This window comes from Notechis scutatus, chromosome 4, assembly GCF_049901735.1.
Source record: "Notechis scutatus isolate UNSWTSFEM ecotype Mainland chromosome 4, rNotScu1.2, whole genome shotgun sequence".
Classification (NCBI taxonomy): domain Eukaryota; kingdom Metazoa; phylum Chordata; class Lepidosauria; order Squamata; family Elapidae; genus Notechis; species Notechis scutatus.
The window spans coordinates 124,320,787-124,346,904 of record NC_142012.1 but is presented as its reverse complement, the minus strand read 5'-3'; the positions used below and the strand labels follow the sequence as shown (position 1 = coordinate 124,346,904).

Here is a 26,118-nt window from a genome sequence, read left to right as displayed (position 1 = left end):
CATGAAATAAGTAGAATATTGAACTTCAAAATAGTGCAAATGGCCATCAGCCCTCTTATTTCATGAAAATATGGGCAAGTTTATTTTTAAAAAATACAAAAACTGGAATTTATTTAAAAAGAAAAGAGGGGGGAAAAACAAAAGAACAATTTAGGTTAAGCTGTATCTTTAAACTACAGAAGCAGAATGGATAAAATTCAATTTCTAAGGAATGTTACAAATTGATGTTAGCATTTATTTGGATATAATATTTTTTCCTGATCCAGCCCTGCAGATACATTGTAGTCCCAGTGTCTGGAGTTCACTAGAAAAAGGATAATATAGTGTTTCATTGCCTTCAGGAGCTTTATAACAGGCAGAAAAACAGCAGAGGCAGGTTTCCCCAACACAAGAACATAGTGATGGAAAAACATTTATTCCCAGTCAGTATTAAAGACATAACACTTTTAGGAAAAGCTAACCAAACACAGTACACTTATGGTATTCAATATAAATATTTTGAAAAAATGTTTTACAATATTGATAGACAGCTCCATTCCTAACAACTCTGAACAAGGAATAACAAAGTAAAAAAGTATATAAAAAGTATTGTTAAGTGCTGTATAAAAAGTACAGTATGCAGGGACTATCCGGTACAACATGTTTGCTCAACAGCTTGCTGCATGCCTTGGCTGTTGGGCTGTTCCATGTTCTGACTCACCCCAGCCTCACCCCAGGACTTCTAACTTTAGAAGATTCAAACCTAAAGCAAGACAAGGCCTTCACTTGTCCCTTTCTTGAGTTATTCCACATTGAATTGTCCTGCGGTGAGTTGGCTGCATTGAGACTGCTATGGCAAGTTGGCTACGTCGAGTTGTCCTAAACCCTTGCTCTGAATGCTATATCTACATCTTTTAACTTTGTTGAGTCACCAAGACTATTCTGATGCAAGCCCTGAGAAGTAAAAAAAAACTTGGGTGGAGTACTTTCTTATTTATTTGGCATATGGCACGTGTTAGCCAGGGATCCCCGAGGGTGGAATATGATTAGACGCAACAGAGATAATTCTATTCTAGAAAAGCCTGATCCCTTTTTATATGTCGTTGCTTTACTAATGGTATCTCCAGAAAGCAGCAGCATAACATCCAAGGGAAAAAGAACACTCTAAGCTGCAACTATATTTCTCTATATTATATACATCATCAGTTTCTTCTTGCAACCACTGCCTTTTTCTTTCACGATTTCTTTCTTAAGAAATACTGTATGATAGAGATCGCTATGGCAGTGTATATTCCTCCAGCACTTAGATGTTCACAGGTGGAATCCTCTGAGCTTCGGAAATGATTCTTGGCCCCAGCAGGTGGAGTCTAGTCATAAAGTGATACAGAAGAACTTGGAGTGACTGATTCTGAGCCTGCATTTTTCTTAGAAATGCCATCTTTTGTTCCTATTAGCACTGCCAATGGATGCTGATTTTTCAGCATGTGGCTGGTAATTTAACCCAGCTCAAGGATCTCTGTTCCAGGGACAAAGGACAGGATGTATGATTCCAGAAGGAAAGAGAGTGCTTTGTGTGGGAAGCAGTGGGCTCATCTGCCAGTACCTGTTACACCAAGGACCTTGACATTTTCCAGATGTCCCTGCAGGAAAACAGCACCTGATTCCACTTAAAGCTTGCAGCATCTCTCCTTACTCCCACACCTCAACCCAGAAAATATAGAACTCTCTGAGAAAAATAATGTTTTTGGATTGGGAAAAATCTTCTTAGGATTTTCTATCAAAAGCTGGAGCTGGCTCTGTCTGTGCTAAAATGTGAGCATATGCAAACAGGAGGCCCCAAGAGGCTTACAAAAGTCAAGGTTTCCTCAGAAATTGCATGACCTAAACAGAATGGGGCTAATGTAACAAGGAGTGACTGAGACCTGAGAGACAACAGATTTCCCCCAGGGGAGAAGACCCAGTCTTTGGCCCCATAAAAAACAAACCACCAGCCGTCTGGGCCTATTTAGCATCCATGACCTTTCACTTTAGAGATCCACCCCCTCTACGACTGCCTGCTGTGTGCAAACTTGCTTTTCAGCACAGAAAGACTGCTTCTGATATCAGTTTAGCTCCATCAATATCTACAAATTCATCAAAGAATGACTATATGGACATGTTTCTCTCTGCAGGAATTATTTGGGAGGCCGGGAATGGGACGAGGATTTCTGAGACACATTGTAGTACATTGTCTTCAGTATTTACTAAGTAATCAATAAATTTTACTTACCACTACTTTAAAAAAAAAAGTCCCACAATATTCACTGGTTAGATCTAAATTCTGTTTAGGTGTTTTGTTTTATTTTCTTGGTTTAATCAACACAGTAGGTGAAGCAGCATACCAGTTCTACGGCAATCATAATCTTGAAACTGGAATAATAACTTCTAAAGCAAATAATTATTTCTGCAATTAATTCTTAAACTGCAAGTTTAAGGTTCTTAAGGTTCTTAGAGAAGATTTCTTCTTGCTTTGCACCTCCAACTGAGCAATACTAATAGAATAGAATTCTTTATTGGCCAAGCGTGATTGGACACACAAGGAATAATGGTGAGTGATACAGATGATTGTGCTCATCCTTACTTTCATGATTTTTCATAGATTGAGTAAATAGAAAAAGTAGAAAGTTTGCAAGGCAAGAAGTATTGTCATTTTCCTATAATGTTTTAGCCTCAGGTCTTCATCTACAACATAGAATAGTGACTTATCCATATATTTATGGGTAAGTCACTATTTAAAAACAAGAGAAAAATTGTAATACACTTTGCAAATAAAATTACAGTGTTAGTCTGTAAGACAGAATGACATTGATTTACTTCCTATAAGTTGAAGTCACTTTTACAAGAGTTACAGAACAAACACACTGGTTCCAAGATTTTTCCTATTGTTTTTAGTTTAATAACAGTTGAAAAAATAAATTATTCAATTAAGAGCTGTTGAAAAAATAATTTGCAATCTTTAACATTTGTTTTTGAAAAAGGAAAACCTATTTCCTCAAGCACCTCTGGGGTCACAATGACATATACACTTGGTAATTTGAATCCTTGATGTTGTCTGAGTTTGGTTGCTTACAGATGATTATCTGATTGGTAACATCATCAGTGCATCTACAGTTCAATCCTGAGCTGTGCATATACTCTTCTATTGGTATTTGGTACTTTGGATCAGAGCCTACAAGGAAAGAAAATTCTACTGAAAAGAAATAAGACTATGTCATTATGTAATTCAGTGTCATAGCTTTCTTTAGGTAGCACTCAACTATGAAAGCCATTTACATACGTTTAGGTCTCTCACATTTTATAATAGCGTAAATACCCAATCTAACATCAGAAGCATAATAAATAGGATACATTTACAGGAAGGGATATCCTTACTGCTATTTAATTTAAAATATATATCTTTGCAGGTAGATATTTTCCAATATGGTTTTATGCCAAGCAAATTAATAACAACATTATTTAATTGTAATAAAAACAATAAAGCTTTTAAAAAGTGAGGAGGAGGGCATATTCAAAGTATGATAAAGAGGCTTTCACAGAAAAATTTTCTCTGTGTACAAATGGGATCTGAACAGAGTATGGAAGCTCTCATAATAAAACATGTATGTTTGGCACAAAATGTGCCAATCAGCATGAGAGAATTCACAACCACTAACTAATAAATAATCATGAATCTTACTTCATTGTCACTTCCAATTGTTTACAATCCAGTGGACATAATTTTGCCAGGATCACTTGTCAATAGAGTTGTTTCTTTGACATCTTATTTTATGCATGTAGCATAAGCTTGTGTTACACTGATAGTATCCAGCCACCCCACTGTTGGCCTCTGGTTTGATTGCTTACTCTTTGTCCAGGCATCAGGGTCTTTTGCCTTCATGTTACATGTTCCTGCCAATCATATTATTTCTGGCTGCATACTGTATGTCTAAAATCACTAAGCTTTAGCTTCATCATTTGAGCTTCTGTGGTTTTATTTCATCTAGTATTGAATTTTATGTTATTGCAATCCAAAATATTTTCAATCACTTTTGTCAGCACCATAAATCAAAGGCGTCAATGTTACTGATAATTCAGATTTCACAATCATGTGTTACAGTTCAGGACAACAAAGAGTGATGTCTCTGCACTAAAATTAGATTTTTTCATAGCTTCTGCTCATAGTTACTGTTCTGTGAATTTTGGGGGCTTGGGGAAATAGTCTGTCACTACTTAAAAATCTTGATAATAATAGAAAGCAAAGGTAGTGCCAATAATTATAAGCTCCTCAAGTGCAATCTCAGAACTGGAGTATCCCTTGAACACCATCAGCACTGACAAAATCACCATCTCTCTATTGCAAAAGGCAGCTTTACTTGAAACAGCTTACATCCTGCAATAATACTTTTAACACCATGAAACATCAATGTTTGTGAACAACAACACTGATGAGAAAACAATTATGGCCTGTGACAGGTGTTATTATTAAACAACATCTCCCTATCCCACATCCTTAGGAAGAGCTCAATAAGTTGATAAAAATGCCAAATCCAGTCTAAACATCTGGCAGACTATGCAACCAATCAAAGTAATAATAATAAAATATAAAGACCTGCATATAGAAGTAGAATGACTGTGGCAAAAAAAGCAAAGATAGTACCAAAAGTAATAGGCATCTTGGGTGTAATTCCAAAACATGTGGAACTTGAATTCCACTGGCATTGGCAAAATTACCACCAGTCAATTGCAAAAGATAACTTTATTTGAAATATATTCTGCAATGCCGTTAATATTATCAAACAACATCTGCTTATTCCAGGTCCTTGGAAGGATTTGATAAGTAGATAAACATGCCAAATCTAGCCTAAACACCTGGCTATTCAACCAACCATCATAATATTAGCGTTTACTGGTCTTTTTTCAACAAGTTTATCTCCCCTCTAAAATTGTACCATTATTATGAAGGCTCTCCACTTCTAGTAGCTAATCACAACTCCTTGGCAAACTGAAGGTGAGTGTTATGGCACTAGAAAAGCAGAGATGCAGGGAGGGTTTAGAATAGTAAGGTAGACTCTATGTATCCATGTGTTTCTCCCCCACTCCCAACTGCTATAATGAAACAATCATTAGGTGAGTTCCTGAGTATGTCCTTTTATAACAATTCATATCATTGTATTGAAGGGTTGGGTAGTAATGAAACTCTAGAACAACTAGATTTTGAAAAATATGAAGGCTGTATTTTGATATAGTCCTACCCCAGGGCATCTTCCAATGTAGCCAAGAGGGTTCCTCTTTGCATTTGAGTTTCAGGTTGGATTTGTTTTTTTCCCAGCCAGGTCTCTAGACAAACTTTATAATTTTGCTGACTGCTCTGGCCTGCATCTCATCTTTGCATTAAATGCTTTGCGCCGGAATCCCAACAATTCCTGGAACAGCTCCAATGCCCTCAGCCTGCTCAAGTACAGTGCCAGCAAGAAGTACAATATCTCCTGGGAACTGGGCAATGGTAAGTGAACTTTAAGGATGGGGATTTGGAGAAGGGAAGGGAATGGGAGGACCAAAGAAGCACTACATTTGGAACTTTTCTCAATGAAGCATGTTGTATGGAATGTTAGTGCAACTCATCCCTACAGGGATCCAAATAGAACAAATGAGTTGAATTAATATATTAGTGCAATAAATGTGAGACCAAGTATATATATGTGAGAAAGTTTACAAGTACCTAGAGATAAATATATTTACAGTGCAATCTTACATCACTATATCCAAAATTGAGTCAATTAGATTCATTCCAAGGCTGTTGTAACTTCAAACTAATGTTAAATGAAGTACATGTAATGCTTCCAGATTGATGAAGGTTTATCAGGTGAATTGTCAGGATATTGTCAAGGTTGGTTAATTTTTTTTTTTCTGTTTTCTTACAGAACCAAATAATTACCGAACCCTCACAGGACGAGCAGTGAATGGCACTCAATTGGGCAAGGACTATATGCAGCTGAAGAGACTGCTACAGTTAATCCGCACCTACTCCCGAGCCAATCTGTATGGGCCCAATATTGGGAGACCTAGAAAAAATGTTGTCACCCTCTTGGATGGGTAAGTGATCATGGCAAATAATGTAGAAAGCTAGAAAATTAAATATTAACTTCAGCTTATTATTATTATCTTTGTATTGTGAGATATAATTTGCACTGGTTCCATTCAGCCTGGGAATCCATACCTATCTTCAGAATTACTATATAATCCTTTATTTCTTATAATAGGGAAGCCTTGCATTTCTCATTGTAAGCTAAGAAAATAATGCACAGCCTAGTAAAGAGCTCCATCACCATCAGATATAAGAGATCAGAACCATTCCAAGATGTTTTATGGCCAAATGTGAGGGGACTAGCAACTGGTCATGCTTTTCCCCTTTGGCCATTTCCCACCCGTCCTGAAACAGGAAACTACATTGACATAACATTTGATAACTTTATTGCTAATTCTTACCCTGCATCATTACTTCTGTTAAAGCTTTCTCGTGCTGGGATGTGTTAGGCATAGTGATTGCTTAATCTTTCTCGCTTGGATGCCCTGTGTCTTTCTGAATATTACAAGTGGCAGGAAATAATTCACCAATCAAAACACTGTGTAATTTTGGGCAAGGATGGGAAAATTCTGAATTTTAACAAGTGACTGACTAGCCTCTTCTTTGCTACTGTATGGTGAAGCAGGACAAAGCAGGTCTCACAAAGTGTTACATCATGCTAATTTCAACTATCACAGACAATGCCCCACTGGTCTATTCCCTCCAGGGGACTCTAGACAATGCCATGTTCAAAGGTACTACTTTTAAGAAGGTCCTACGGAACCAAAAGGGATTGCACTCCTACATCGACTTCTGTGGAGACCAATTTCAATACCAATTTGAGAGTTGAAATAAGTTCAGTAATCATTCCATAAGAAACTCGGGGAGCTGTGATGCCATTGTATGATCTTGCCCCCCAAAGAGCCTGCCGAATCTAAAGTAGTCTTTTAGTACTACCCTTTTAGCATTCGATATTTTAAATTGATATTATCTGATCCCCTGGGCATTGCTGTATTTGCCATATCTGCTTACAAATCATATTAAGATGACAGCAAGCGCCTGAACTACTCAGGGTTTCTTAATAATATCTAAATAGAAATATGATATCTTTTCTTGTAATAGAAGTAAAATAATCATGTCCCTTCTAGTTTTGTGACATATGTTTTAGCAACTAAATCTAAAAGAAAGGAGAACTGCTAGTTTCTGAGTCAAAGCTGATCCTGTGCAACATTTCTCAGAGCTGAAGGAAGGACTTATGGGATGACTGAGCATTCCTCCTCTCACTTTCTGATTGATTTGGCATAGGTGTAAGATGTTTCAGTCCCTGTAAACCATTTCCTTAATAGTTAAAAAGTTTGTGTGCGTGTGTGTGTGTGTGTGTATGAGAGAGTGTGTGTACACTGTATACACCAGGGGTCCCCAACCACCGGTCCGCGGACCGGTACCGGTCCGTGGAACAAGTCCTACCAGGCCACTGGTTTGCTGGGCGCCGCCATCTTTTTTTGATGAAAAAGTGCTTCTGGTGAGCTTTTCCGGGTAGAAAGCTCACCGGAAGCACTTTTTCATCAAAAAGATGCGCCTGCTTTCGGTGAGCTTTTCCGGGTAGAAAGCCATTTCTGCCCAGAAAAGCTCACCGAGCGCTACGCCGCCATCTTTTTGATGAAAAGTGCTTCTGGTGAGGTCACCGGAAGCACTTTTTCATCAAAAAAAGATGGCGGCGCCCAGCTAATGCCGGTACCGGGCCGTGCCATAAAAAGGTTTGGGATACCGGGCCGCGGCATAAGAAAGGTTGGGGATCACTGGTATACACATATACACACACAAATACACACATACACATATGTGTGTGTATGTATCTGTGTGTATACACACATATGCAAGCAGTATATACAGTGCATACATATATATGTGTGCTCATATATAATGAGAAAGGCTCTTCAGTTAACTTTTTGTAAAATATGTAACATAATAAAGCAAAGTATTCAGCTTGCTGTCACACTGTCTACCCACTTCCTAACTTACGTGTCTGACCTTATAACCAAAAATTCCTTTGAAGTATCTGCATCAAACAGTGGGCTTTCCTACCAACGGAAGTAAAAGTAATAAAAAAAATCTTTAGAAGTGTGAAAACAGGGTGAACTTTCTTGTGTTATTGATGTTTGACCATATAATAAAGATGAACAAATACAAAAGAATGGATTTCGTATGAGAGAAAACATTATGCATCCCTGAAATAAGTATATCAACTTTATAGTTTGTGCTGTCAGATAGGTATGCAAACTACCTTGACAGTTTATTTGATTTAAGTCGCCTCCTTTGAAGGGAATGTTCAGCCTTACATGTTTATGATCTTTTTTTGCATGCTTTAAAACTGTGGTCCCAACCTCTGTTAAGCTGTAGCTGTTATCTTACTGACTGGATATCTTACAGTTGAGTTCCTCTAAAAGTCACCATATTTAGTTTAATAGATTCCTTATAATTCAGTTGTACAAGTGTGCATTTCTGTGGTACCTTGCCATTTTTAATATTTATGAAATAATTCATATTATATCATATATTGTCATAAATGTATCTGCATTAATACATATATCTATTTTCCCGGCCTTGTGTCCTCCAGATGAATATTTACAGAATTCTCAAGCAATATTCTGTAGTAGTCCCATACTGTAATTTGATGGAGAATTTGGGGAAGACTGCTTTATGGGAAAGTTATTTTTTCTTCTCCAACCAAATGTGGATTTTGAGAAGAAAATAATGCAGAAAATTAGGGCACAGACAGATTGCTGCATCAAAGTGCTGTATTTCAGTCTAGAAAAAGTGTGATAGCATACTTTTTACTATCTGCATTATAGACTTCCATTGTGCATTCAGGCTGATGTCAGCACTCAGAGCCATAGAGTAGCAAAAATGAACCCCATCTAAAATATTAAAAACACTCCAAAAATGGCCACATGAAACCCCATGTTGGTAGAAGCATATGAAAACCTGCAGTGCACACATTAGTGACAAAACAAGCAACACACAATGGTAAAATATGGTTCTCGTTCTTGGATTAATTCAACTGTCTCTGCAACACAGGACTTTCAAAAGTTTTAAAAACTTACATATTTTAAAAACTTACATAAGGAGCTAGAATAATAGACAAGCATTTCTACAGAAGACAAGAATTCAGTCTCCTCTGTAATTCAAACTAAAATAGCAGCATCTAGCAATTGAGGGATAGGGTCATGCTTCTGCTTGAGTCATCAACTACATCATTGATAAAGTGTGCTAAATCATTTAAATGTAAAAATTGAATTGGAAGAAGAGTAAAAATATTATCTTAAATTTGGAACAGCCGTAGTTGACTTTAAGTTATGATTTTAAGTCTCTCTGGGATAACTGGTTTTGGCAGGACTCTCCCCTAAAAACCCACAACATCAACAACAACAATAAAAGCATTATGCATGTTCTTGGAGATTCAATGCTCATTCATATATATACACACCCTTTGAAAATCTGCAGAAGAAACCATTTGCCCCTTGCCCCATAAACACAGGAAATAATTATAAGTCATAAAGCTTATTTTTAAGTCCCATTCCCCCTTAATCTTCATTGGGTATTGTCAGATGGAAGATTAGTAATATTACCAACTAAAAGATAAAGTGCAACTACTTCATCTTTTAAGAAAAAAATATGGAGGAAGCAATTGGAATCATAAGAGGTTGCAAATAAAAATAATGTCATATGAACCCCCTATAAAATTCCATTAACACAATAGGGGAGTTGCAGAATAACTAGAAGCACCTATAGTGAAAGAGAAATTAATTTCAGATACAGACCATTTTATAGCCCACACTTTTCCTTCTGTCACACACAAATAATCCTGTGGCAGTCTACTAGAGATTTCTGTTTTATTAATTGCTGGTTGTTTTACCAGATATAGAAAATACCTCATTTAACCTGTATTATGGCTTAGTACCAAATTATTTGCAGAACTGCATCTCTCCACCGGCAGCCTGACCACTTTGGTTGAGCAAGCGGAAGCAGCTGGTTGTCCCCAGTTTTGAGAGGTTTGAGAGGCTGAAGCCTGGAAATATTTTAATGTGATGGGCCTGGCTCATCTGGAATGGCTTCCCATCTGCCTTTTGGAAAAAGTTGAAAACAGAACTATCCCAGAGGGTCTGAAGCCAGGAATTGCTTTGCTTTATTTTATTGTACTTATAATGTGTATTTTTGAATATTATTATATTTTGTGTGTTATTGTGGGCCACCAAAAGAGCAGCACGATATAAATCAGATAGAGAGATAGAGATTAAAATGTGCTACTTTTGAACTTGCCTAAAATACACGCTCTAAAGCTATGGAGTATTTTCTCTAGGAAAGTCCTTTTCACGAACAGTTAAATTTAATAGAAAACAGTAGATGAATGCTGTCATCTGTGCATGTTTATTATTCCTATAGCATAAGGTGTGAGATTCACTCTTTTTTCTTCTTGTTACATAAAATTGGCTCTACCTGTTGTTCATTTGAACAAACATTATACTATGTAAGCATTGCTGGAAGTTTTTTTTTACATATTGCAAGAATTATCATTGATATTAGAGGTTGCCATTAATTTATTTCCCAAGATCTGACTGACACCGCAGACATTCATATATGTTCTGAGACAGTTCTCTGACCATTCACTAAATCAGAACCCATTTTTACATGCTGTATGCTGCAGAATGTTGATATATGACAAACATGGAATGAAAACAGATGTGGATCAGGAAAGAAAAGCACACATCAAAGAATAACTATCAAATTCTGGAGAAATATCTTGGAGCCCAAGCAATTACTTCTGTTCTTGCAGAAGAAGAAAAAACTCAAAAGACTGGAGAAGGACAAATATGTGATGTCTACATTTAAGAAGGAGAAATTAAGGAGTTATAGACTGGTTAGTTTGACTTTTATACCCTGGAAGTTATTAGAATGAGCAATAAATCAATCTTTTTAAGCACCTGTGGAAAACAGGGTAATTGCTAGTAGCTGGCATAGATTTATGAAAATGACAACAGATATAACCAATCTAGCAGAATTTTGGCAGGGAATTCTTCAAGTATATCTGGCCAATATAGATATCATACACCTTCACCGAAATCATTTTACACGTGGATCATGGAAAAGCCAAGTAGAAAAAAAAGGGAAGAATTTTATTTATTTTTTGTTTGTTTGTCTAAATGAGCCACTGATCTCATAAAGCAAGTGACTCTATGCAGCATACAAGACTAAAACAATAAACGTATAAAACAATTATTATTAACAATTATTTTTTAAAAGTTAGACATTTTTTTGATCACATGACTTCAGGAACACTACATTGGCTGTAACTTCAAGAAGTAGCCATAAGTTCCTTAGTTTCGCACCACCTTAACTTCCAACAGTCTCTGAACAAATAGTTGTAAGTCAAGAGCTAACTATATCTCATCGGGGAGGATTTCAAGTGGGTGTGGCTTATAGGTTATTTCAATTTTATAGATTGGTTGGAAAATACCACTATTTCTATATGTTTACCAGAATATAAATGATATAAAATATGCAAGGTAGATTGTGTTCTTTTTTGGACTGGTGTTCCCTGTTTTTCTTATAAACTTGCATTACCAAGACTCAGATGAATGAATCACCTAATTCAGTGTTGGTACAGTTAGTTCAAGTTGAATATTTGATATGGCTTCCCACTTCCAAATGCTGATTTTATTATTTTTTTAAAGAGTCTTCTGAATTTTATAAATGGATTATTACTAGGGAACTTTCCAAACAGTAAAACATCACTTTTTGGAAAGTGGTGCTATGTACAACATGATCCAATGATAATAATATGGTCTAATAAGTTCCAATGAGCACAGGAAAATGTGTAGAAACTCCTGGAACTCTAACTAGATATTGGAAAAAAGCAAAGAAGGGAGAGATCTTCTATAGCTCAACTACGACGGACATGCTGCAAAACAGCTGAGTGATGGCTCTTGCTAACAGCTGAATGGGAATTCCAATTCTACCGCTGCTTTGTGTCTACCTCCACCTTCTGTTACCTCTTTTTGTTGATCCAACTACCACTCCAATGTTCAACACCAGAACCAAGATAATTCCAGCCATTCTACTCTTCAAGATGTTTGGAGAAAACTCTTATCATCCAACCACTCACTCAGATACTTAAAAAATAAGACGAACAGAAACTGTGTTGGTCTATTGAAGATTGGGAAACCCCTTCTTTTTTATCCCAAGACTTGAAACTCCCATACTTTCCAATTCATTGCAATCTCCACACTCCACCTTTCACAAATCTCCTTCTAGATCCATTACTATGATAAAAAAGAAAAATGAAATTTCTCTTAATATTCTGCCTGAATAGCTTCATTTTGGGTATGGTTCCAGTCAATGTTGATGGGGGAGGGGAGATAGGAAATCTTCTCCCCCTGCTGTACAGGGATTAGTACTCTACCTATTCTTGTTTAAAATCTGCATGAAACTGTGGGAAGACATCCATTGATGGCACACAGCACAGTATCATCAGTATGAATTAGAATTTAATAGTGATAGGTTGGTTGAATGACTAGCAGCCCACAAAAGTAAATTATCTACTATCTAAATTATCTATTAGCAAAGCTGAAACTATAAATAAGGCAGGATTAGTACTCTTTAATATTTTTGTGCTGAATAAATTTATCAATATGATGCTATTTCCGATTCATTCACATTTGGAATGAATAAATGTGTGTGTGGGGTCATGTTCAAATCACCATTAGACCTGGAACATTGTGACTCACAGTATGAGTGCAACTCACAATGGCATGTTTCTTACGTTGTCACTCTCAGGATTCACAGTTACTGAGATTGTATTACATGACTAAACTAATTGAAATAATTCTCCATGATTAGCTGTGCTTCCAGACTTATTTGTAATTCTATCCATCAGTGCATGTTATGCAATTGCTCCATCTTTTCTTTCTTAAGGGATTCTTTGTAGAGAAAAAACACTGGTGGATTATAAACAGAAAACAATAACATCTGGATCTTGCTATAAAATCCCATGAACTACATGTTACGATTGCGTAATAAATGGCTTGTCTGGAATCTGCAGATTTCCCAACAATTTTTAAATGAAACACAATTGGGAGGGTCTGCCAGTTTAATCCACGCAGCAGCATTGGAGAAAGAATTGGAAATCTTTTCCTCTGAAACTGTATCTTTTCCCTTCCAAAATTAGATGTAGTTTTGTGATCAGCAAGAGAAAATGCTAGGCCACTTTCAGTTCTAGCTGTGAAATCAGATCATTCCATATATTTTAGATAGTCATGGCATCACACACTTGTGTACACTTAAGTATTACACATATTGCTTTTGCCCACTTCATAATCTGATACACATTTCCCAGCTAACTGCTAGAATTCTGTGTCTCTTGCCTTTCTCTAAAAATAGTGCCTGTTTTAAACTATATTTGTTGGAAATTTGAAGAGTTGCAATTCCAAAATATTCAAAAGAAGCCATGTTCAGAAAACTGTTTTAAGAGGTTCAGATCTTTAAATATTATAGCACTAATTGAGTCAGAATTACTGGCTTAAAGTTATTTAGATTAGATTTTTCTTTCAACAAAAAAGTGCATGCAGAACTGAAGTAAGCATGAATATTTATTTCATACTGCATTTGGCTCATTTACTTTGAAGCATGGCTCTCACAAAAGTACTCATTTTGTGTATTTGACAGAATACTTGGATTTGTTCAAAGATAGAGGGACAGGTGTGTATGTAGGATGTGTGTGTACATGCATGTGCACATGTACACATGTATGCCTTTCTCTTATGCCCATAAATTTACCCACTTTCTGTATTTCACAGGTTCATGAAGGTGGCAGGGAACATAGTGGATGCAGTTACCTGGCAACAGTAGGTATTTTTTCTTCTCTTTTTCCTCTTTCAATGTTTATAAAAGGATGATGATAATAACAAGGTTGGATGCAGTACAAAAGGGAACCTAACACTGACAGAGTCTTCAGACAAGAGAGAACTCAAAAATTTACCCTCATTCTGCTCTTCAGTCTTTTGCATGAAAAAAGGAAGAGGTACTCTTCTAATTATGTAAAGCCAAAGAAATTCAGCAGGTGACCACAGATTACATACTCCTGTAGTTTAGCAGAACCTAAACCACAGGTGTAAATCAACCTTGGCATCTTTAAGACATATGGACCAATTCCCAGAAATTCTGGGAGTTGAAGTCTACATGTCTTAAAGTTGCCGAAACTGAAAAACACTGGTGTAGATCAATGTTTGCCAACCAGTGGGCCAGGGACCACTGGTGATCCGTGAGAAAATTTTGGTGGTCTGCAGAGAAATGTCACCCCCAAAGCAATTAATCCAGGCTGCAGGGGAACACAAGGCTTCCCCGCCCACATGGCCTGCGGGAACACAAGACTTGCGTCACTTGCATTGCGAACAACATGAGGTAGTGAGGGGAGGGGGGAAAGGGCAGAGTGGGGGAACTTGCCCCATATGCCTCGCCTGGCCACTGGACTGCTGCTTTCTGCTTCTTTCTTCTGCTTTTGGCTGCATGCAAAGAAAGCAGCAAAAGTCTTTCTTTATCTCCTCCAAATGAAATGAGTCTTTGGGACCCTGCAAGGCTTCCTGTTCCAAGAAAGCTGCGCCGGCACAACAAGTCTCACAAAGACTCATTTCTGGCAGAATTTGGGGGAGAGAAAGAAAGACTTCTGCTGCTTCTGCTGCTTTCTTTGCATGAAGTCAAAAGTCTCTTTGTCTCTCTCTCCCCCTGAGAATGAATCTAGAGATGGTATCCTGCGATCTCAAATAAAGAACGATCTATTGGTAGGAAAACAGGGTGGGGAATTTTCCTGCAGACTTTTTTTGTGGATTTTTCCAGGGAAAACGTCAGCAAGCCACCGTCAGTCAAAATTCATACTAGTGGTCCGCGGGATTTAAAATAATGAGTTTGGTGGTCCCTGAGGTGCAAAAGGTTGGCAACCCCTGGTGTAGATAATTGGCAATCATTAAGCTGAATAATAATTTTCAGCATCCTTCTTCTTTAGTATTGCTAGGTGAGACTGCTGAGTATTGGAATTCAGCTACCACCTCTCTTATAGTGTTTATTCTAACTATAGAGCAACGAGACTTCACATGAAGTTTAAAACAGGATATTGTAACAAAGCCCTAGCAAGCCCTTGGAGTACTTCATATTCAGGTAGGATGCTATTCTGAAGAAAATTCACATTGGAAGTCAACTTGGCTACCTGAATAATTAATGGTTTATAGCAGGGGTTCCCAATCCCTGATCTGTGGACAGACACTGGTCTGTGGCATGCCAGCAACTGGCAGAAACAAGCAAAGCCCCATCCATGGGATGCAGGCAGCATGAAAAGCCATGCCCCTCCTGTCCGTGGAAGAACCTTTCTCTTCGGAACCAGTACATGGTGCCCAAAAGGTTGGGGGGCACCACTTTATAGGCCAGCAAGTGTATCACATTTACCTGCTGTTGTAAGGAACAGCTTGTAGGGAACTGACTGAATGTAGAATCAGTGCTGCTGAGCCAGTGGGCTTCAGAAAAAGGCTGGGGGAAAGAAGCAATTTATGTTCTTTGTATTGTTTATACTGAGCAATCAAGTTTCACTACCCAGTGATAATACATGATATTTTTGGAAACTCTCATGTTCAGCATTTACTAAGACTGAACGGATTATTGTTAATGAAGAAATCCTGGCTATAGGAATTTTGCTATAGCAGTCCTATTAGTTGGGGTAGCTCCCTTGAAAAATAGTTGAGATTAATGTTTGGTGTTTCTTCTGCATATCAAAATGGCTTTAGTGCCAGTTATGAATTAATACTGAAAACTACAATGGTAATTTATTCTAGGGATTTGGCTGTTAGCATTATTGATATTTTCAGAATGATGAGCACTAAAAAGGTGTTGCCTTGCACATTTTTAATGAATCATGTCCTTCAAGGATTCCATGTATGTTTCCTGATGATAGTGAAAACATCTCCCCTAAATCATAAATTAACTGGATGCCCAGGAGTCATCAACAGGTCTTATACAAAGAAGACAAATCCTTTGATGAAAGCAATGTAACTTTGCTTGCATTAAGTCTTGATGATTTTCTTTTGGCTGACAAAAAATAGAACATAGTAAAATTAGGTAGATGGAAGATATTCTCAAATTTCATTTAAACCAGGGGTCACCAACCTTTTAGACCTCAGGGACCACCAAACTCGTTATTTTAAATCCCGCGGTATGAATTTAAATCACTAGTATGAATTTTGACTGACGGTGGCTTGCTGACGTTTTCCCTGGGAAAATCCACAAAAAAGTCTGCAGGAAAATTCCCCACCCTGTTTTCCTACCAATAGATCATTCTTTGAGATCGCAGGATACCATCTCCAGATTCATTCTCAGGGGGAGAGAGAGACAGAGAGACTTTTGACTTCATGCAAGGAAAGCAGCAGAAGCAGCAGAAGTCTTTCTTTCTCTCCCCCAAATTCCGCCAGAAATGAGTCTTTGTGAGACTTGTGCTGGCGCAGCTTTCTTGGAACAGGATGACTTGCAGGGTCCCAAAGACTCATTTCATTTGGGGGAGAGAAAGAAAGACTTTTGCTGCTTTCTTTGCATGCAGCCAAAAGCAGAAGAAAGAAGCAGAAAGAAGCAGTCCAGTGGCCAGGTGAGGCACATGGGGCAAGTTCCCCCCTCTGCCCTTTCCCCCCTCCCCTCACTACCTCATGTTGTTCGCAATGCAAGTGACGCAAGTCTTGTGTTCCCGCGGGCCATGTGGGCGGGGAAGCCTTGTGTTCCCATGCAGCCTGGATTAATTGCTTTAGGGGTGACATTTCTCTGCGGAACACCAAAATTTTCTCACGGATCACCAGTGGTCCCTGGCCCACTGGTTGGCAACCACTGATTTAAACTATCACTAGCACATATGCAAGAATGCTGTTGCATATTTTTGAATGCCTTAGACTCTATGCAAGGTTATCGCCCTCTGAAGGGAGCATTTTCCAAATAATATCATAGTTATATTCATAACAAACTATGGTAACTTAGGATATAAGTTCATTGTTCACAGTATCATATAGCAGACTCTTATAGGCACTATGAAACTCTTTTCATTATGCTGCTTTTCTTCCTAATTTTCAGAAATATGGGAATTCAGATTACTTTCCCAGAAACAGACACACTATCTATAAAAAGAGAATAAGTCTGGCTATAATGAAAATGGCACTGTTGGCCACAGGTTGATTTGTTACTTATTAGTACTATCACATGTTTTTATGGTTTTAGGGTGACTGGCAGTACTTTTGTGAGATATTTGCTCATGAAATATATATCATGAATTTTGTAGGTGTTACATTGTCTGAATGGAATAAAAGAATATTTGAACATCTAGTATGGAAAAATTATTTGAAAGAATCCTTGCGGTGGACTGAAATAAAGAAAAAGCAAAATGTGTAATATATCATATAATGAATATGTATATCAAGGTGGTTTGCAGCCATGACCCAATCACTGAGATAAAAATAATCTAGATGTTACAGTCAGTATTTTTTCTCAGGAGCCCAAGTTGGACTAAGGCAGTGGATGCTTCTAGATTAAGTATAAACATGAACTTATTTGCTACAATTTTCTACACATGGTAATCTTAATTAAATCCTATGATATTTATATGTAGATTTAGAAAGAAATTCAGTTCAGGGGTGGGGCAGAGCATCTACTTTCTAGAAATTAATATTCCTGTCATTGCTGGAAAACAATCTTCCCATCCATATCCTATCAGAACTTATGTTGCCATGGTTTTTGGTGTTGCTGTGTGGTGAAGGCTTTTATTTGAAAATTGTGTATGCATGTACACATGCAGCACATGTTTTCATAATAAATTATTAAGAAAAACAGAAGTCAGAAACTGAAACTGAGCAGTTGGAGCTGGTGGATACATAGCATGTCAGTAATGGTTAATTGTAGTACAATAAAGGCAGGAGAATATCTCAGATAATGCAGAAGACTGCTGTTTGATGCAATTATTTTACAGATCAGCCTTTTTGATGGTGCAAATTCCTATCAGCTCACATGCTAGCCTTCTCTTTCTTCTCTGCCTGGACAGCCAAAATGTTACCTTGATGAAGCAAAGTGGAAAATACTAGGTTTAGCTTAGGTCTAATATGTCTGAGAATTTAGCAACTGGTTCACACAAACAACTGAAGTACCTAATTGTGTATAAACATCCCATAAATTAGATCCAGTATCTATATTAAGAAAGGGACAGTGGACCAAAGAAACAAAAACACAAGTCCCAGGCTCGGGGTGAGCTGGAATGGAGAAAGAAAAGGTGGTACAGATCTAATTTCAAGCAGACCTCCCTAAAAATTCCTGAGTGTTGGGAAGTGGCCTTAATGCCATTAACTGAAGTAAAAGTTAGGGTCAGATAATGGAGCAAAGTTTCCTCTGCAATAAATTGAAGTAAAATAAAAACAGCTGTGCTGAAGCCATCCAACTTTGTTCATTATATCCTGTCTGAGACTAATGGGTCTGAGCAACTGATTTTGTATATTGCTGGAAAAATGTATTGAAGATGTAATAGTTCTGTTTAGTGAAGGAAATGGCTAGTATACAAATCCGCAGAAGAGCCTTCAGTTTGCTTATGTGATAATCTAAACTTGGTTATTGTGCATGCATTTAGGCAATAAGCACTGTATGGACAGGTATATGAGCCAGCTGGGTAACCTTGGGCGAGTCACTCTTTCAGCCCAACTCACCTCAAAGAGTTATTGTAAGGAAAATAGAAGGAAGTAGGAGTATTAGGTATATTTGCCAGCCTAAGTTGTTTATAAAAATAATAAAGGTGGGGTGTAAACAAATGAACAAATAAAAAAATAAAACGATACTGTGATATATGTTGAGATGGAAGGCCTTTGTTTGGGATGCAACTTGCATCCCTGCCTTAATGTGGTGTTCAGAGTGGAGGCAAAGACCTTTCAATCAAGCTCAGTGAAAACTGCCTGAGTTGCACAGAATTGATTTGATCTTTGTGACAATACTTCTGAGAGGCCTAGGAATCCATTTGCTGCAAATGAAAAGGCATCCCTCCAGCAAGAGCAAAACTGCACTGTCACATCTGTGACAAGTGGGCAAAACAATTTAGATTGAGTTTCAGAGTGTAATTAGTGGGATCAAAGTCTATCTGGTCCAGTCTCCTGACCAAAGATAAAATTGTCAACATTACCTATCATGTTAAGCTAATTAGGCCAGAGGGTGCCAAAAACACAAAAATGATGAAGAAGAAAAGAAGGCAGCAGATTATAAGGAAGTCACTCTGCAATGAGGGAGGACTTGATCTCATTCTCTGCTACAAGTGGTGCATGAAGTGTGTACTATCACTCCCTCTCCTCAGTCATCTCTTCCCAAGTCTAAACATCTTCAGCTCCTTTAAATTTGCCTTTATGGGACTTATTGCTACTCCCTTGATTGTGCTTGTTGCCCTTCTCTGTACCTGTTCCAGTTAATCTAAGTCCTTCTTAATGTATGTGTGTGCACATATGCCTTTAAATCTGTGAAGACTCACAGCAACTGTCTGAGCGCTTGCTGCAGTTTTCTCCACAAGGTTTCCAGAAGTGGTTTTCCATTATCTTCTTCCTGGGATGAGAGGGAATAATTGGCCCAAAGTCACCCAGGTTGTGTTTTGCCTAAGGAGGAACTAGAACTCATAGTCTCCCAGTTTCTAATCTGATCCCTTTAACCACGACAACAAACTGCCTCTCTTTGTTGTACGGTGCCCAGTAATTGACAAAATATTCAAGTTGGTTTCTGAACAAAGTAGAATAATGCGGAATTACAGGTAGTCCTCGACTTACAGCAATTCATTTAGTGACTGTTCAAATTTACAAAGGCACTGAAAAAGTGATTTATGACCATTTTTCAGGCTTATGACCTTTGTAGCGTCTCCATGATCCTGTGATCAAAATTCATATGCTTGGCAATTGGGTCATACTTTTGACCGTTGCTGTGACCTCAGATCACGTGATCACCTTTTGCAACCTTTTGACAAGCAAAATCAATGGGGAAGCCAGATTTACTTAACAAATGTGTTACTAATTTATTAATTGCAGTGATTCACTTAACAACTTTGCAAGAAAGGTCGTAAAATGGGGCAAACCTCATTTAACAAATTTCTCACTTAAGAACAAATTTTGGACCAAATTATAGTTGTAAGTTGAGGACTACCTGTACTATTTCCCATTATTTGTAAACTGTACTTTTGTTGATGTAGGTTTTTTTGTAGCCAATCATATCATTAGCTCATATTCAGTCTGCAATTGGTTACTATGCCAAAGATCTTTTTTCAAATAAGCAGCTTTACTATAGCCTATTCTGGTACCTCACTAATACAGATATAATTCTGTTTCTTTCAACTTATTTTTCTGAGCTACCAAGCTTGTTTTTAATTTTATCTGTCTTCTATTAGCTATCTAATTTTGTTGGGTCTGAAAATTCGATAAAAGTTCTATCTCTTCATACACATCATTAATGAAAATACCGAAGGAGGAAAGGGTTAAGAACTAAATCCCACCAACTCTCTTGAATTGGATGAGGGACCACTGATGACCACAGTTTGAGAATGATTGATTGTCAAGCCACTTTATTGTCATGCTATCCATATCATTCTTAATTAACTGATTACAATACTTAATAGGTTATCAATAATCTGCCCAATTTGTTGCTGAAATCTAGCTATCTTATGTCTACAGTATCTTTGTAATCTACTCAGTCACAAGATTAATCTTGCAAGAATTATTCTTTACAAATCCATGTTGATTTCTGGTAATTACCTCCTTGTTTTCAAGGTTGTTAAGTATGGAGAATAATGGAGACCAGACATCTGACCAGTGACTTCAACTCTTTAATAACAGTAGATAGAACAGAACAGAGCAAGGCTATGGGCAGCAGTAACCCTTTTATAGGGTTAGCTGCTACCTTATTAACCAATGAGATGAGCAACCAGTTTAAACTAATAACCAATAAGAATAGTCCAAATAGTGGCCAATCAGGGACTAGTTCTGGCCCAATCCAAGGTTGTTGTATAAGGACCAATCAAGTGTACAGGTTTTCAAACCCTGATTTGCATTTAAATTATTAACTTTTATTGATTCACAACACCCCTCCCCCTTGGGTTCCGTTTGAGGGGAGCTGTAATAAAATCCTCAAGATAGGCAGGCCGTTTGGTCTGCCTGGACGATTTCCGAGGCTCCACCGGTTTTGGTCTAAGGTCCGGTTCTGGTGGAGCGTTTGGATGATCTTTATTAAATTCTGTTTCGCTGCACGGTGATTCCGTGCTGCTTTCACTCTGGTTGTCTCCGCTACTCCGTGTTTCTTTGGGGTTTTGCAGTTCGGTTTCCCCCGTATTAAAGTTCCCTGAAAAAGTCAACTCCCTCCCCGCTTCACGTTCCGGTGTCTCGCTGGGCCGTAGGGTTTCCGTTGGCCTGCTATTTGTCATATCAAAGTCAATTCCCTCGATATTTCCTCCCCCTTGAGTTGGTGAACCCGGGGAGTCATGGGCGCTGGGTGGTAATCTCGATCAGAGTTGGTCTATGTGGTGTTTCCACACCCTCCCATCGTCTGTTAGCAGGCGGTAAGATCTAGGCCCGGTGAGGTGGGTAACGGTTGCGGGTATCCACAACGGGTCGCCGGAAAAGTTTTTGGCAAAGATTAAATCGCCTACCTTAAATTCCCGGCATTTGCTGCTGGAGCCGAAGGGCTTTTCCGGTGCGAATGCGGGGTGGAGCCGGTCAAGGTGCGATCGTAGTTTCCGCCCATAAGAAGTTCAGCGGGTGTTTTGTTGGTCACGCTGTGGGGCGTGATATGCTGTAACAAGAGAATTCGATTGATTTTCTCGTCGATGTTGCCGAATTCCATTTTGTGAAGGGTCTTTTTTACAAATTGTACCATGCGTTCTGCACGTCCATTGGCCGCAGGGTGCGCGGGCGAGGTTAGCGCATGGCGGATGCCCCAATCAGCAAGATATTGTTCAAAGGGTAACGCAGTAAACTGTGGGCCGTTGTCCGAGACCAACACGTCTGGGAACCCATGTGTGGCAAATAGTCTGTTTAATTTATTGATAACTGAGTCTGTTGTAGTTGTGTTCATTCGATGGATCTCGAGCCAATTCGAATAGGCGTCGACAGTAATAAGGAAAGTGTGTCCTTTGGTAGGCCCCGCAAAGTCAATATGAATACGGGACCATGGTCCCCTCGGAGTTTCCCATTCGGTCGGGATTGCTTTAGGCGGAGCGTTGCTGACGTCTTGGCAACGTTGACAAGTAGCGACCCAGGCCTCGATTCTTTTGTCGATTCCCGGCCACCAAGCGTAGCTGCGTGCAAGTGCTTTCATCCGCACGATACCCGGATGTCCTTCATGCAATACCGCCAAAACAGTTTGTTGCAATTTGCTAGGGATTACGACTCGATCGCCCCACAAGATACAGCCTTTCTGGGAAAACAGCTCGGTTTGGCGGCTTTGAAAGGCGCCCATTCTGGTGCTATTTGGTCTGTCGGCCACCCCCATTCAACCCAGCGTAGGATGTGTTGCAGAACTGGGTCATGTTTTGTTTCAAAGGCAATATCTCTAGCTGTCAATGGTGGCACATGTAGAGCTTCGATCTGTAGTGTTGAGATGGTGGGGGCTGGATCTACAACAGAGTCTGGAAGTGGCGTTCTGCTCAATGCATCAGCGTGGAGAATTGATTTCCCCAGGCGATGTTGCAAGGTGTAGTTGTAGGCTGCCAAGAATTCAGACCAACGGGTCATTCTGGGGGACAATATATACGGGGTTGGTTTATTACCCGCAATGATTCCCAGTAGCGGTTTGTGATCAGTGATTATTGTAAACGCACGGCCATAAACATATTCATGAAATCTTTTAACTGCAGCCACAATAGCTAAAGCTTCTTTGTCCAGCTGACTATAATTTCGTTCAGCTTTAGCTAAGGTTCGCGAAAAAAACGCGATGGGGGTTTCCGCTCCATTTGGTAATACGTGGGCCAGAATTGCCCCAACCCCAAAAGGTGATGCGTCACACGTGATAGTGAGCGGCAGAGTCTCGTTGTACTGCATAAGTACAGAATCAGAAGTTAGCAATTTCTTTACTTGTTGGAAAGCATGTTGTTCCCGTTGTCCCCACACCCACGTTGCTTTTTTGTCTAATAGTCTATGCAATGGTTCAGCTACCGTTGCTTTGTGGGGTAAAAAGACATTATAGAAATTGATAAGTCCAAGGAACGCCTGTAGGTCTGCCTTGTTCCTTGGAGTGGGGGCCTTTTAATTGCCCGTAATTTGTCTTCGGTGGGATGGATTCCTTGGCAGTCCAGGAGATATCCCAGAAATTCTACTTTTTCGGTACATAACTGGCATTTATCTTTTTTTACTCTGAGGCCTGCATTTTGGAATCTTTGTAAAACATCTCTGAGTCGTTTTTCTAGAATGTCTTTGTTAGGTGCGGCGATGAGTACATCGTCGAAATATGGGACAACGCCTCTTATCCCTTGTAACAACCTTTCCATTAAGCTCTGGAAGATTCCAGGGGCGACGCTTACCCCGAATTGGAGCCGGTTGCATTTAAATGCGCCCCTATGCGTTACGATCGTTTGCGCCTCGGCTGTGATTGGATCTACAGGCAATTGTTGATACGCCTGGGCTAGATCTAGTTTGGCGAAAACTTTCCCGCCACCCAGGGAATGGAGCAAGTGTTGCACTACCGGCACTGGATATGCACTTTGCTGCAGTGCGTGGTTTAAGGTGGCCCAGTAGTCTCCGCAAATTCTTAGGGACCCATCAGGCTTGATAGGCGTCACTATCGGGGTTTCCCAACGGGCGTGGTCGGTGGGTTCCAGTACGCCCTGCGCTATTAGCTTATCGAGTTGTTCGTCGATTTTAGGCTTCAAGGCGAACGGCACCACGCGCTTAAGGCGGATGGGTGCTATCTCAGGGTTCAAGTTAAACGAGATCGGGGTCCCCTTGTACTTGCCTAGTCCGTTCGCGAAAACGTCTTGGAATTCTTGCACGAGTGCTTCCTCCCAATCGCTGCTCTCAGCCCTGTGGACTCCGGCTACAGTGATTCCGAGCGGTCTGAACCATTGAAGGCCTAAAAGGCTAGGCCTGTCGCGGTCCACGACAGTCAGTGGTAGTGCGACGGTGCGGTCCTTGAATGAGATCTGGAATCTGCGGGACCCGACAACGGGAATTCTGTTACCCTGATAGTCTTTGAGTATAACCCTTTGAGGGTTAAGGTCTTGGCGGCGAATCGTTGGAATGAGCTGTTGTAGCGTTTTCCACGATACCATCGAGAGGGAAGATCCCGAGTCCACTTCCATCACACAAGGTTTGTTTTCGATGGCGACCTTTACTCGGATTTTCCCGGCATCAAGGGATGTAGCGTGGCCTATGGTGATTGTTTGGTGGGTCTCTTCCCACCGGGTTTCTTCGCACCTGGTGGAAGTGGTTGACGGTTTGTTTCTGTAGGAGTGGTTTCCCCATTGGTGGTTCAATTTTTCTCGGTGTGTGCCGAAGAATCCGGAAGACTGGCATTCGGCCTGTCGGGGTTTGGAGTTCTGTTTGCTTCTGCAAACCTTTGCGATGTGACCTCGTCTCCCGCAATTGCGGCAGAGTGCGTCGAGGAATTTGCAGCCGGATCGTGGGTGATTGGCTCCACAGCCGGCACACGGTCGAAATGAGTGTTGTGTGGACTGGTTTCACTCCGTTCAAAGTCTGTTGACCTCTTCCTCATCACTGTCGGACGGGGACTCTAGGTCTTCGTGGTGCGTTGATACCGGGTGTCTCTCTGAGCGAGGCGAGGTATCAGTGGCGAGTTTACGTAGCGGTGCGTTGGTGCGGCGCATTCGGGCTGCCGACTTCTTGGTCGCCTCCGCTGCCGAGGCTTCTTTAAGGGCATCGGTGAGGCTGATGTCCCCCTTAGCCATAATTTTGCTCTGGATCGTGCCGTCTTCTAGGCCCAGAACCAGGCGGTCCCGGAGGGCTTCTTCTAAGTCTGCGAATCCGCAGAGGCCTCCAAGGTTACGGAGGTCCGCGATGTAATCGGCAAGGCTTTCACCTTTCTGTTGGTCCCTCCGGTAATATTCGTGTCTTCTGACTAGGGTTGGCACGGTGGGCGCGTAGTGAGCCCGTAGTAAAGGCTCGAGGACGTCCCAGTCCATCTCTTTTACCTCTGCTGGCTTGGCAAGTGACTTTGCCATTTTAAACACGGTAGGCCCGCAGTGGGTTAGGAATATAGCTCTTTTTTTCCCGGCTGTTGCATTTTTCAAATTGTTGGTCTCCAGAAACATCTGGAACCTATCCATGTACGACTCCCAGTCTTCGGTTTCTGGGTCGAATGGAGCGGGTGGTACGGCACCGCTGGCCATGTTGCCGTTGATGGTGCGTGTTCAACCACGTGCTCTGTTGGTTGCTCTGTAGGTTAGTCAGCTCTTCGGTCTCCGAATCCCACCTTCGTCGCCAGTGTTAAGTATGGAGAATAATGGAGACCAGACATCTGACCAGTGACTTCAACTCTTTAATAACAGTAGATAGAACAGAACAGAGAAAGGCTATGGGCAGCAGTAACCCTTTTATAGGGTTAGCTGCTACCTTATTAACCAATGAGATGAGCAACCAGTTTAAACTAATAACCAATAAGAATAGTCCAAATAGTGGCCAATCAGGGACTAGTTCTGGCCCAATCCAAGTTTGTTGTATAAGGACCAATCAAGTGTACAGGTTTTCAAACCCTGATTTGCATTTAAGTTATTAACTTTTATTGATTCACAACAAAGGTAGTGTTTATAATCTGTTCCAAGTATAAGTGACCAGTCTATACTTCCCTGTATCCTTCTTTTTATCCCTTGGGGAATAGAGAAAGACAACATGTGCTCAGTTGTATGGCACTTCAGTTCTCCAGCAGCAAACATATCTGGGAGAGGCAGGTATATCTGATCTACTGTACTGGGAATGCCTTTTGTTTGTGCCCAATTGGCTTGGATAGAAGTTCTACAAAAGCACTGAATT

The 26,118-nt window shown here is 39.9% G+C and overlaps 1 protein-coding gene across 1 annotated transcript in view; it reads left to right on the top strand.

The window, feature by feature from the left end:
• HPSE2 (heparanase 2 (inactive)) overlaps nucleotides 1–26,118 on the top strand; it is a 142,506-nt gene that overhangs the window by 95,435 nt on the left and 20,953 nt on the right. Inside the window, exons 4-6 of the mRNA XM_026667632.2 lie at nucleotides 5,327–5,500; nucleotides 5,919–6,090; nucleotides 13,915–13,962. Of these exons, the coding sequence (XP_026523417.1) occupies nucleotides 5,327–5,500; nucleotides 5,919–6,090; nucleotides 13,915–13,962 (394 nt within the window). The remainder of the gene's footprint in view (nucleotides 1–5,326; nucleotides 5,501–5,918; nucleotides 6,091–13,914; nucleotides 13,963–26,118) is intronic.